General features: G+C 46.7%; 1 protein-coding gene across 1 annotated transcript in view; it reads right to left on the bottom strand.

Annotated features, from left to right (window-relative positions):
• Window positions 1–12,180, bottom strand: part of PITPNM3 (PITPNM family member 3) — a 97,789-nt gene that overhangs the window by 61,685 nt on the left and 23,924 nt on the right. The window contains exon 3 of the mRNA XM_055404177.2: window positions 6,807–6,914. Within this exon, the coding sequence (XP_055260152.1) occupies window positions 6,807–6,914 (108 nt within the window). The remainder of the gene's footprint in view (window positions 1–6,806; window positions 6,915–12,180) is intronic.

Below are 12,180 nucleotides of genomic sequence, written 5' to 3'. Positions count from 1 at the left end.
ATAATTGCACACCTTCAATACTATATTAAAAACCATAAAATTGTACAGTTTAAAGGGATGAATTTTATGATATGTGAATTGTGTCTCAGTTAAAAAAAGAACTTGGCAAGACTGCTTTAGTTGGACAATGTTAATCACAGCTGTGTGCTTCCTCAGACAATTAGAACCAAACTCGCTCCTGCTCTGTGTTATAATCTCACTTATGGATTTTTGGCTAATTAATCCAGTCTGATGTGTGAATGGTTTATTTCTATCCTCCTCTGACCTACCAGAAAACTCTGAAACTGAAAAGAACAAGGAGATAGATGCTCTAAAAAGCATAGAATGAGTCCAAGGCATCCATATCAGATTATTATGAAAAAGAATCAACCAGAGTGCATGAAAATGAAAAGGTGATTGCTTAAAATCACACACACACACACACACACACACACACACTACATAGAAGAGTTAATCAGAAGAAAGGAAATAGCCAAAGAAGAGAAAAATTCGTGCACTGTTGGTTAGCTGGAACCAGACTACTCCAGATCCCAGCAAAGACCAGAAAATAAGACTAGACAGGGAAAGTTGAGATATGATTCCAGCATCTACCTAATAGAAGTTTTGGAAGGAAAAAATACAGAGAAAGAAATACTTGAAGAGATAATCGAAAGAAAATGTCACAGTAATGAAAAAAAGAGGACACCAAGTTCAGACACGACAAAGAACAAAACCTCATCTGCAAACTTGGTTATGACTTTAGAATGCAAAGAATAAAGCTTTTAAAAACTGAGTTTCAACAAGAAGGAAAAACAGATTACTCACAAATTTGCCTCTGACGTCTGACCAACAACACTAAATGCAAGAAGGCCGTGAGGAATGTCTTCACAGTTTGGAATATGATTATGGATGCAGGCAAACTTGCATTCAAGTGAGAAGGCCAAATGAAAGCATGCTGAGAAATGCAGACTTAGAAAATGATTATCAGCAGTTCCTACTTGAAAGAATGACTTGAGATGTTTCAGTTAACAGACGAAGTAAATGCAAGAGGAAGTCATGGAATTTAAGGAGCAGCAGTAAAAACTATACACTAAAAAGGATGAATTTACCTAATGTAAAGCATCCCTCAGTACACTTAACTGCGAAGAATGAGGAGGAAGGGGCAGGGAAAAGCATGAGCGGAGAAGGGGGAGATCAAACAAGCCCGGATTACTCTCGCCACTCAGCATCTATCTGAAGATCCTGTGCAATGCAACTGAATAAGAAAAATAAGTAAGCTGGCTAAATATTGGCAAGGATATAACTGCTGAGATTTGTAAACAATCTGACACTCTCCCTAAAAAAAAAAAAAAACCCAAGAGAGTCAACTGACAAACTATTAGAGCTAATATGAGAATTCAGCCAAGTGGCAGGAATTTAAGAGACAAATATTTCAAATCTATAGCAGATGAATTATTTATATCCATAATATAGGTAAAGAATTCCTAGAAACCAATAACCTGGGTTCAGTCCCTGGGTAGGGAAGATCCCCTGGAGAAGGGAACAGCTACCCACTCTAATATTCTGGCCCGGAAAACTCCATGGACTGTATAGTCCATGGGGTTGCAGAGAGTTGGACATCACCGAGCGACTTTCACTTTCACTTTTAATAATAAAAAGACAATTCAATAGGAGATGAACAAAAGCCATAATTAAGAAACAGAAAAAAAGAAAATAGTCAACACACTTTTGAAAAAATGACCACTCTCACTAGCCATCAAGTACAAAACAGAACAAGAAAATGTCTTCACCTGTCAGTCAGGTACAATTTTAATGTTTGATAAGATTAAGTCTGGCGAGCTTCTGGGATAAATGGTTCACCTGATCCACAGTTGGAATGGATATACATTCGCATGGCTCTTTTAGAAAGCTGTTTAGCAGTATCTATTACAAGTTTCAACTGCTTATACTCTTCATGCATGGATCATTGTTTTAATGGTGAAAAATCCCAAGTCTGTCGCTGAACAGTGGTTAAATAAATTATGGTACATCTACTGTAGAGAATACTATAATATGGGTAAAAATAACAAGTCCCCCAAAAGAGTCAGTCTCAAAGACAGAAAGAACAACAAGGTCCTACTTTATAGCACAGGAAACTATATTCAGTATCCTGTGACAAGCCATAATGGGAAAGAATATATATACATAACTGAGTCACCTTTCTGTACAGAAGAAATTAACACATTTTAAATCAACTATACTTCAATAAAAATTTTTTTTAAAAAAAGCAAAATTCCTCTGGGGAAGCAGCAAAAAAAAAAAAAAAATCTACAGACAGTGGGAGGAAACACTCACACATGAGTAAGTAAAACTCTAAGCCCTTGCCACCTATGGGTGTAGGGTCTAAATTTACACCACTCATGTAGATTGGAAACAAGTCTGTAAATTCAGCATATAAAATGTCCAAGATCATTGAGACCCTCAGGTGCTGCAGAAACACAAGATCAATCTCTAGAAGGACATTTTCAAAAGCTGGGGGACACAAGAGTCCCATAGAAAAGAAAAGGGTAGGGTGCTGACCAGGATGAGTTCACACAAAAAATGAAGAAACAAAACTCATGGGGGACAGATAGCATGCATGCAGATACACACACACACACACACTGCACACAGACATGCACACGCATGCACCAGAATTAGCACCCTCAAGAACTGGAGATAGCAGAGCAGTCTGAACGTGTCTATGCAGCACAGGCTCTAAATGACTGAGAAGATCAAAGACAAGCTATAGAACATAACTAAGGTTCAGAAGGAAGAAGGCCCAAATTCCAAATTCCATTTGGAATTTGCAGACTGTGAAGTGGTTTCGGGACATCCAGGTGGAGCAAGTAGGGGGCTCTTGAAAGTATGAGTCTGGAGCCCAAGGCGGAGGTCTTGACTAGAGATGGATTTGGGGGCCATCATCAAGGGTAGCTGTGATTGGCCAGGACACGAACCATGAGCAGGGGGGGTGTCTCTGGAGTGAGTCCTGTGTTTAAGGGCAGGAACATTGAAGGAGGCAGGGTGAGAGCTTGATCTACACCACCACATTTTTTTAAAATTAGAGGATCATTACAATATTGTGATGGCTTTTGTCATACATCAACATGAATTGGCATTAGGTATACATATGTTCCCTCCGTCTTGAACCTCCCTCTCACCTCCCTCGCCATCCCACCCCTCCTGGTTGTCACAGACCGCTGTGTCATATATCGAACTCCCACTGGCTATCTATTTTGCACATGGTAATGGATATGCTTCAACACTATTCTCTCACATCATCCCACCCTCTCCTTCCCCCACTGTGTCCAAAATGTCTACGTCTCCTTTGCTGCCCTGCAAGTAAAGATCGTGAGCGCTATCTTTCTGGATTCCATATGTATGCGTTAATATACGATATTTGTCTTTCTCTTTCCAACTTACTTCTTTCTGTATAACAGGCTCTTGCTTCATCCACCTCATTAGAACTGACTCAAATTGGTTCCTTTTTATAGCTGAGTAATATATCTTTGTGTGTATGTACCACAACTTCCTTATCCATCCATCTGTCGATGGACATCTAGGCTGCTTCCATGTCCTAGTTATTGTAAATAGTGCTGCAATGAACACAGGGGTGCATGTTTCTTTTTCAAGTCTGGTTACCTTGGGTGTACCACCAATTTTGATTGCAGCCTTTTCCAGAAACTTCCTCTCCCCAGAAGAGTCCCCTGAGGCTCTCTGCTCAGGCCCCAGACTCAGCCTGTATCTTACTACACCATTGCCTTGACCATGACCCTCTTCCTCTGCTGTGAGCTCCTACAAGGACCACGAGGCCAGCCTGCTTGTCTTTATTCCCCCACCATCCTGTGTTGAGCCCATGTCTCAGCTCCAAAAGTGACTGTTGGAGTGAATGAAATTGGCACGTGTGCTCTGCTGTATTGTGGGAACTCATATTGTGAGTCCACAGAGGGATGGGGCTTAGAAGGAATGAAACAGGTTTGGTTTCCTCTTCCTCATCCCCTCCTTCTCCTTCTCTCCTTCTTGCTCCCTGTTTCATACTGAGAGGAAAGAGTATCAGTTCTCAGACTCAGGCAAGCAACTGCCTCGAATCCAACATCTCATGAGCTCCACAAAGCATTTGCTAGAACTATATTTGTGCAAGACCTTTCACTCTTCTTCCCCATCCCACATGATAATGGCCTGTCACTGAATGCACTTTGCAAGTATCAGCTCATTTAATGCGTACAATTTGTGTGCCAGCCCCATTCTGCAGATGGAGAAACCGAGGCTCGGAGAGGTGATGTGACTTTCCTGGCCACAAAGTCATGGAGCAGCAGGCAGGGCCAAGGTTCAAACCCAGACCTCTTAGCTTCCAGAGCTTCGGTTTCAGCCTCTCCCATCGACCTCCCTCGGCTTCCTCCTCCCCTGCCCTCCCAGCTCACACTGCTTCTCACTCACCACCTCCTTAGCTCACACTGCGTCTGAGTCACACATTCTTTGGCAGACAAGTACGGGCTGGGATGGGAGGGGATGGCCAGATGGGTGGTGAGTACAAGTCTGGGTTTGTCTTTTCATTGCTCCCAAACACCGTCCTGGGGAAGCACTTGGAGTCCATGACCCCTTCTGGGCTCCTGCCAGGTTGTGGGGGTGGAGGAAAGAGCAGACCCAGTGTCTGTCTGCACATGTGTGGCTGGAGAGACAGGGAAATCGTCTCTGGACTGGGTTTAGGGACCAGACTCAGAGCCCATCCTTTCCGTAAGTGTGACAGTGGTCCAGGAGGGCCCTGCCTTTAAGGCTCTGGGTTGCTTGGACCTGACTTTGCAGGGGCTCAGGGCTGCCTTGTCACTGTTGTTCAGTCAGTAAGGCATGTCCTGCTCTTTGCGACCCCACGGCCTGCAGCATGCCAGGCTGCCCTGTCCCTCACCATCTCCCAGAGCTTGCTCAGAGTCATGTCCATTGAGTCAGTGACGCCATCCAACCATCTCATCCTCTGTAGTCCCCTTCTTTTCCTGTCCTCAATCTTTCCCAGCATCAAGGCCTTTTCCAGTGAGTCCATTCTTCGCACCAGGTGACCAAAGTTTTGGAGCTTCAGCACCAGCCCTTCCAATGAATAAGCAGGGTTGATCTCCTTTAGGACTGACTGGTTCGATCTCCTTGCTGTCTAAGAACTTCCCAGCTTGGTCCAGTTTGCGAGGTGAAGCCCTGGTCTCGGATTCAGGAGACTGGCAATCTGAGGGTGATGCTGCTACTAGCTTTGAAGGACTTTGGGCAAGATTCAGCTTCTCTGAGCCTTGGGTGCTTCATTTATAAAATGGAACAGTCATCCCGGGCCTGTGCATTTCTCAGGATGGGCCACCTGCTTTGGAGAGGGCTCTGAACAGGGGAAGCAGGGATTGGGGAGGGGTAAGAAAATGAACAGATGCTGGGGCAAGATGGCCAGCACCAAGATGGTCATTCTCCTGGGCTGAAGCAGGACCATTTCACTGAATACCTCCTGATTGGTAGCCTGGCCCAGACCATGACTGAGAAATTATGGGGTCAAGAGAGAAAGGAAAAGAGGAGATGGGGACAAGAGGAGTAGGAGAGTGACATACTGGGGGGCTGGAGGGATAGGAGAAGCTAACAGAAGCAGAGGCACCCTGGATCCCAGACAGGGTTCTAGCCCCAACTCTGCTCTTCACTCCTGTGTGACCATAATCAACCACAGCACCTCTCTGAGCCTCAGATTCCCCTAAGTCATCCAAGATTTTAGGAACTCCTTGGTTCCATCCTTCACTTGCCTTTCAAAGCCTGGCCCATAGGTTCAGTGTCAAGAATGCTTCCTTGAGCTTCCTCTCCTGCCTCCTTCTAAAATTCCACCTTTCTCCTCTCACCCAATAACCCTCAGATTAAGGGCTGACATCCCCCCACACCTCGCCATGTTTTGACTTATATTGCATCACATATCACAACACAGAAGCTTCAGTTAAATCACCTTTGGTCCCTCCTGCATGCACGTGTGCTAAGTCGCTTCAGTCATGGCTGACTCTGTGTGACCTTATAGACTATAGCCCGCCAGGCTCCTCCGTCCATGGGATTCTCCAGGCAAGAATCCTGGAGTGGGTTGCCATGCCCAGGGGATCTTCCCAACCCAGGGATCAAACCCATGTCTTTTATGTCTCCTGCACTGGCAGGCAGGTTCTTTACCACTAATGCCACCTGGAAGCCCTTGGTCCTTTCTACCAAGCACAAATACATAGTAGTTGCTCAACAAATATTCTGCTCATGGTGCTAAATGGTCAAATGGACAGGAGGGGTGGATGCCTGAAAAGATATGCCTGCTTTGCCTGCTGATTAAGCTCCTGGTCAAAACTCCCCTCCATAAAAAGGCTCTGGATTTATCCTCAGCCCCCTCCTTCTTCAACAATTCAACCAAAGGAAGCGGCAACTCCAACTGTTGCTCTTCCCTGCCCATTCTCAAAGGCTCCTCCAGTGGTTACCCTACCTTACCAGAAGATTCCAACAACATAGGCCTGGCAGTCCTAGGAGCCGGGACCCCACCACCTGCCCTTAACTACCCACCCTCCTGAATGATCATTCAATTGGACAAAGGAAGCTCTGTTGAAGTATCCTAGAGCTTTTCTGCCACAGAAAATCCTGCAGAAGTCCCCATGAGCATTCCTGCAGGTCACAGATTTCAGGGATTGTAGGTGAAGTCCCAAGAGAGACAGATGACTCTTAACAGAAAACCCAGATTCTAGCCCCACATTGCCATCACTTCGACATCCCCACCACCACTCTCCAAAACACACGTAGGTATACACCCAGACCTCAGAGGAGCAGAATCTCACCTTGATGCTCCTCCAGCTTCCCCATGGTCTCGATCTGCTCCACCAGGTCATTTGAATTCCACTGGCTCATCCCGATAAGGATGGCATTCTTCCCTTCGGCCACCTCCTCTGTGGAAAGAAGCAGAGAGGAGCATGAACAGGCAAGGCTGTGTAGAGGTAGCCCTAACAGGAGCTTATATCTCAAAGGAGTGTTTATTTCTTCCTATGAGTTGAAGTAGATTTCAACTATTGAAGGTGTCTGTAGTTACAGACAGGTATAAGACATACGGAAATTTTTCATTGCAAGAATGCATTATTGTATCCTACAGGAACTCCATGTTGCAGTAAAAGAAAGTAACAAAGAAACAGTCACGAGAGACACTGAAAACTCACAGAAGGCTGCACTCCTAGCACTAAGAGTGGTATTTCTTGAAAAGTAGTGTGTTCGGGAGGAAAAAGCAAAGTCCTGGAATTTCCCTGGTGGTCCAGGGGTTAAAAATCTGCCTTTCCATGCAGGGGACTCAGGTTTGATCCCTGGTCAGGGAACTAAGATCCCTCATGCTGAGGAGCAATTAAACCCATCCACCAAAACTACGGAGCCCACATGCTCTGGAGCCCGTATGCCACAACTAAAGAGAAGACCCTGTGCCACAATGAAGACCCCACACTGTGGAATGAAAGATCCTATGGGCTGCAGGTAAGACCCAATGCAGTCAAAAATAAATACGTTAATTTTTAAAAAGAAAAGAGAAAGCAAAGCCTTGCCACTGGATAGCAGTTTTTCTTTCAGTGAGTTACTTGACTTCCCTGAGCCTCAGTTTTCCCATCAGTAAAATGGGACTGGCAACATCTAATCATAGAGTTGTTGTTAGGATTAAAGGAGATAATGAATATAAAGGTCTTGGTGCATCGGTTCAGTTCAGTTCAGTCGCTCAGTCGTGTCCGACTCTCCGCGACCCCATGAATCACAGCACGCCAGGCCTCCCTGTCCATCACCAACTCCCGGAGCTCACTCAAACTCATGTCCACAGAGTCGGTGATGCCATCCAGCCATCTCATTCTCTGTCGTCCCCTTCTCCTCCTGCCCCCAACCTTTCCCAGCATCAGACTCTTTTCCAGTGAGTCAACTCGTCGCATGAGGTGGCCAAAGTATTGCAGTTTCAGCTTTAGCATCAGTCCCTCCAATGAACATCCAGGATTGATCTCCTTTAGAATGGACTGGTTGGATCTCCTTGCAGTATAAGGGACTCTCAAGAGTCTTCTCCAACACCACAGTTCATAGGGGCCTGTTTATAGATGGGAGATGTTAAGGACATTTCTTCACACAAGGAGGGAGTTGCCATCAGTATTTGAGCATACCAAGATTTGGGTGGGGTCATGGCAACCCACTCCAGTGTTCTTGCCTGGAGAATCCCAGGGACAGGGGAGCCTGGTGAGCTTCCGTCTATGGGGCCACACAGAGTTGGACACAACTGAAGTGACTTAGCAGCAGCAGCAGAGCAGCTTTGGAATAACTGAGAAAGCAGAAGACTTCTGCCTCTAAGCCTTGAGCTATATGGAAACTTCCATATAGCTCAAGGCTTAGAGACTGAAGTGACTTAGCAGCAGTAGCAGCAGCAGCAACTTTATGAACCTCTTAATGTTTCCATCCTCCCTTTAGTCCTCCCCTCAACCCTGTCTCTACCCTTGTCCTTTCCTGGCCTGAAAGGACAGGAATTGGTGAATTAGAGGTGAATCAGAGGAATTGGTGAGGTCATATTCCCTAACCACACTGAACACCAGCCTCTGGGTCCTATACATCAACTACACACTTCTGGTGCTGTCCCTCATCTCAAAAAGGGACATTTCCTCAAGAATAAACCACAGGAATGACCCCACCCTCTCTTTAAAGAGTCAAGCCTTCCTGGTAAAGAGCTTTGCGCTTTTTCTCATAGAACAGACATTAAAGGATACTGAGAAGAATCCTCAAGCTCATCATAACCGAGAAAAAATGGGTCTAATCCGACCCATTTCACTGCCAAAGAACTTCACAGAGCAGATGGAACCAATATGGTGGATCTGAAGCTTGGGGAGCTATCCAGAGTTCTGAATCCATAATCTAGACCCCATTTCAGGCTGGAACCTCCCCCTTCCTGTTTTACTTGACGTGTTTATTTGATCTATTTAATGACATTTATCAAATCTTTACTATGCATTGAAATTGTTCTGTGTTTTACAAATATTAATTCATTTCATTCTTATAACAATGCTGCTGCTGCTACTGCTAAGTCACTTCAGTCGTGTCCGACTCTGTGCGACCCCACAGACGGAAGCCCACCAGGCTCCCCCGTCCCTGGGATTCTCCAGACAAGAACACTGGAGTGCATTGTCATTTCCTTCTCCAATGTGTGAAAGTGAAAAGTGAAAGTGAAGTCGCTCAGTCGTGTCTGACCCTTAGCGACCCCACAGACTGCAGACTACCAGGCTCCTCCATCCATGGGATTTTCTAGGCAATAGTACTGGAGTGGCTTGCCATTGCCTTCTCCGTATAACAATGTTAAAAAGATAAAATTCTTATTATCTCCATTTTACAGACAAGGAGCATAGAATAGTTCAGTAACTTGCTGAAGATCACTGGCTAGAGCCTAGAGCCAGGATTTAAACCCAGATATACTATTTCAAGAGTCCTAAAATCCTGCCTTCCTGATGGCTTGCCTTGGACATCCTGTATTGGCAGCCCAGGTGCCACACGCACCCAGACAATTTCCTGAGCCTGGGGTGTTCCATCTGGGCATGGTTTACACCTGTGGTCTGCATTGTGTTCTGGGCAGAACTCTGAGTTTCAGTCCTGAGTTGCTCCAAGTGAACCTATGCCTTTACAGATGGCCCTCAACTGTTCCTGTTTTCTTATCTCTTAAGCGGGAATAACACTTGTTCCACAACTCTTTCTAGCAAGCTTTCATGAGAACAAATGACATAGTAAATTTGAAAAGTCTACACAAGTCAAAATGCTGTAAACAAATATCAGGTAACATTAATGTTGGGGAAGCAGGATCACTGGGGGTTTAAGAGTTCTATTCTGGTGTTAGATTGACTCTTTTTAATCCTGGATACACCATCTGCTAGCAATCTGACCTTGGACAGTAACCTAGGCTTCATGAGCCTCCATTTCCTCATCCATAAAATGATATCATGGTAATGCCCATGTCACAGGATTGCTGTGAGGACTAAATGAGATAATGAAGGTAAAGAGTCAGCAAGCATCAGTAGCACACAGTAGGAGCACAGAGGTGGATAAAAGCACAGGAAGATGAGGTCCCACCCCTCTCGCCACCAGAGCACGCGGTGTTCTGCCCTAACACTTAGTTCTGCTGCTGTCTGCCCCTATGTCATTCTGTCCCAGTTCCACGGTGGAGGCATCAGGGTCAGCCTGCAACCCAGCTTGAGTGCCTACGTCTCCTGGCTCAGTGACCCAATCACTCAGCTGTCTGCTTGTTCATTTAATATGCATCCTACAATGAATGGACTCTTGAGCAGTGCTATATGCCATGTGAGACATGACCTCCATCCTGGAGGAAATCAGTTTAGTGAAGAAAAAAAAAAAACACATGGGTAATTGACACAGTCAGATGAGTGAGCTGGGGCTCTTGGTCTAGTGCTGGGTATACAGCAGGTGCTCAAACATCCTAGCTTCCAGTTCTTCTGCCATGCATGATCCCTATCTCAGGCTGTCTGTGACACTATCAGCTTCTGAGGCTGAGCGTGCACCATCCTTGGCATCTTTCCCCCTCTTCCTATTTATCTACCTGACCCGCCTCCATCTTTCCCTCGTGGTCTTCTGTCTGTCTTCCTAGGGAATGCATGTCCTCTCAGACTCTCCCCATGGTCCCCTCTGCTTGATGTCTGGCCCTTTCCCTTGATCTCCGTCCCTCTGGGCCCTCGTGTTTCTCTGTCTCAGGCCTCTGTTGTGTGCGTCCCTCCCTTTAGGCCACCATCGTGATGACTCTTGGCACTTGATCTGTCTTTATCCCAGCCCCTCTCTCCTCTCTCTGGGTGGCTGTGTCTCTTTCTTGTCCTCTCCCCCTCTCTGCATTTCTCTTCCTCTCTCTGGGTGCCTGCCCCTCAGGATCTTTCTGTCTCTGCAGGTCTCTGACTCACTCTCTCCTTCTGGGTCACTGTCTCTCTTCCAGCTCTCTCCTGGGCTCTCTTGGCATGTCTGTTTTTGTACCTGTGTTCACGTTGGTGTGTGTGCGTGTGTGTATCTGCGTGTGTGTGTCCTCTCCCATCCTGACGGAGTCTTGCTCTCTCTGCCTCTCTGCTTTCTCGTATTTTCCCTGGCTCCCTTGCACTCTGCACGCTCCCCCCGCAACCCATCCCTGTCTCTCCAGCTGCTCCCCCAGCTTGCAGACAAGCTTTCTCTCCCTCGCTAGGCCAATCCTCTGCCCCTGCTCTCAATACTCAGCCTTAGATCTTCAGTCTGGCAACAATGGGCTTGTCCCCTGAGTGGAAGCAAGAAACACACACACACACACCAACACACACACCAACATATACACCAACACACACACACACACACACACACACACACAGAAAGAGCAGCCAAGAAAGCTCCTTTTAGAGTCATTTAGACAAACCAGGGAGCCGTGTGCCTCAGCCCTGAGCCTCCGCTCTATTTCTCCTCATTGTAGTACAAGCCTCCCAACAGAGGCCATGGAGCCACAAAAGGCTTGTTCAGACAAAATCCTGGTTATTGATTTCGCTTTTCGACTACTGATGACTGCTCCTGGCGTGCCAGTTCCCAGCCCCGGTGACCTTTTGTGTGGACACGGGTTTTGCATGTACTTCACCCCTAGTGAACCCCAGCTCCTGCTCAGTCTAGGTGCCAGGCTCAGCTCAGCCCCCAGCACCATGACCCTGGTCTTGACCGCAGACTGACTCCTCCCCTGGCCAGAGCCTGGATGCAACAAAAGCCTTTCTTCCCACCCTGGGGCTTCTGTGTCTGCTGGACCCTCAGGACTTCAGAGCGGGGAATCTCCTTGCCCTGTGCCAGGCAGGCTTCACCTCCAGCTCGTGGAGCCCAGGGTTTGGTCACCTCCCACCATCAACTGGTCCAGTTCCCTCTATCGTTCCTTGCCACAGACCCACAAGTCAGTCTTTCCAAGGACCTAGATACGCCCTGCTCTGAGGCCTCTGGGACACAGGATCACTAACCTCCCCGGCTGTTGAATGTCTGCCCCATTCTCCCATCTGTAGCCATACCATCACCCTCTCTTCATCACATGGGGGTCCCCACTCAGCCCATTCCCAGAAGCCTTTGGGGCAGCTCCTTGGCATCTGCTTCTCTACTTCCACTCCTCCAAAGAAAGGGAGGGCCAGGGATCAGCGACACACCTGTGCTTTACATCCCTGGGAGCGA

Source organism: Moschus berezovskii, chromosome 20, assembly GCF_049115385.1.
Source record: "Moschus berezovskii isolate FMDL1 chromosome 20, NW_MosBer_1.0, whole genome shotgun sequence".
Taxonomy (NCBI): domain Eukaryota; kingdom Metazoa; phylum Chordata; class Mammalia; order Artiodactyla; family Moschidae; genus Moschus; species Moschus berezovskii.
The sequence above is the reverse complement of the archived record's forward strand: the minus strand, read 5'-3'. Positions and strand labels throughout refer to the sequence as shown.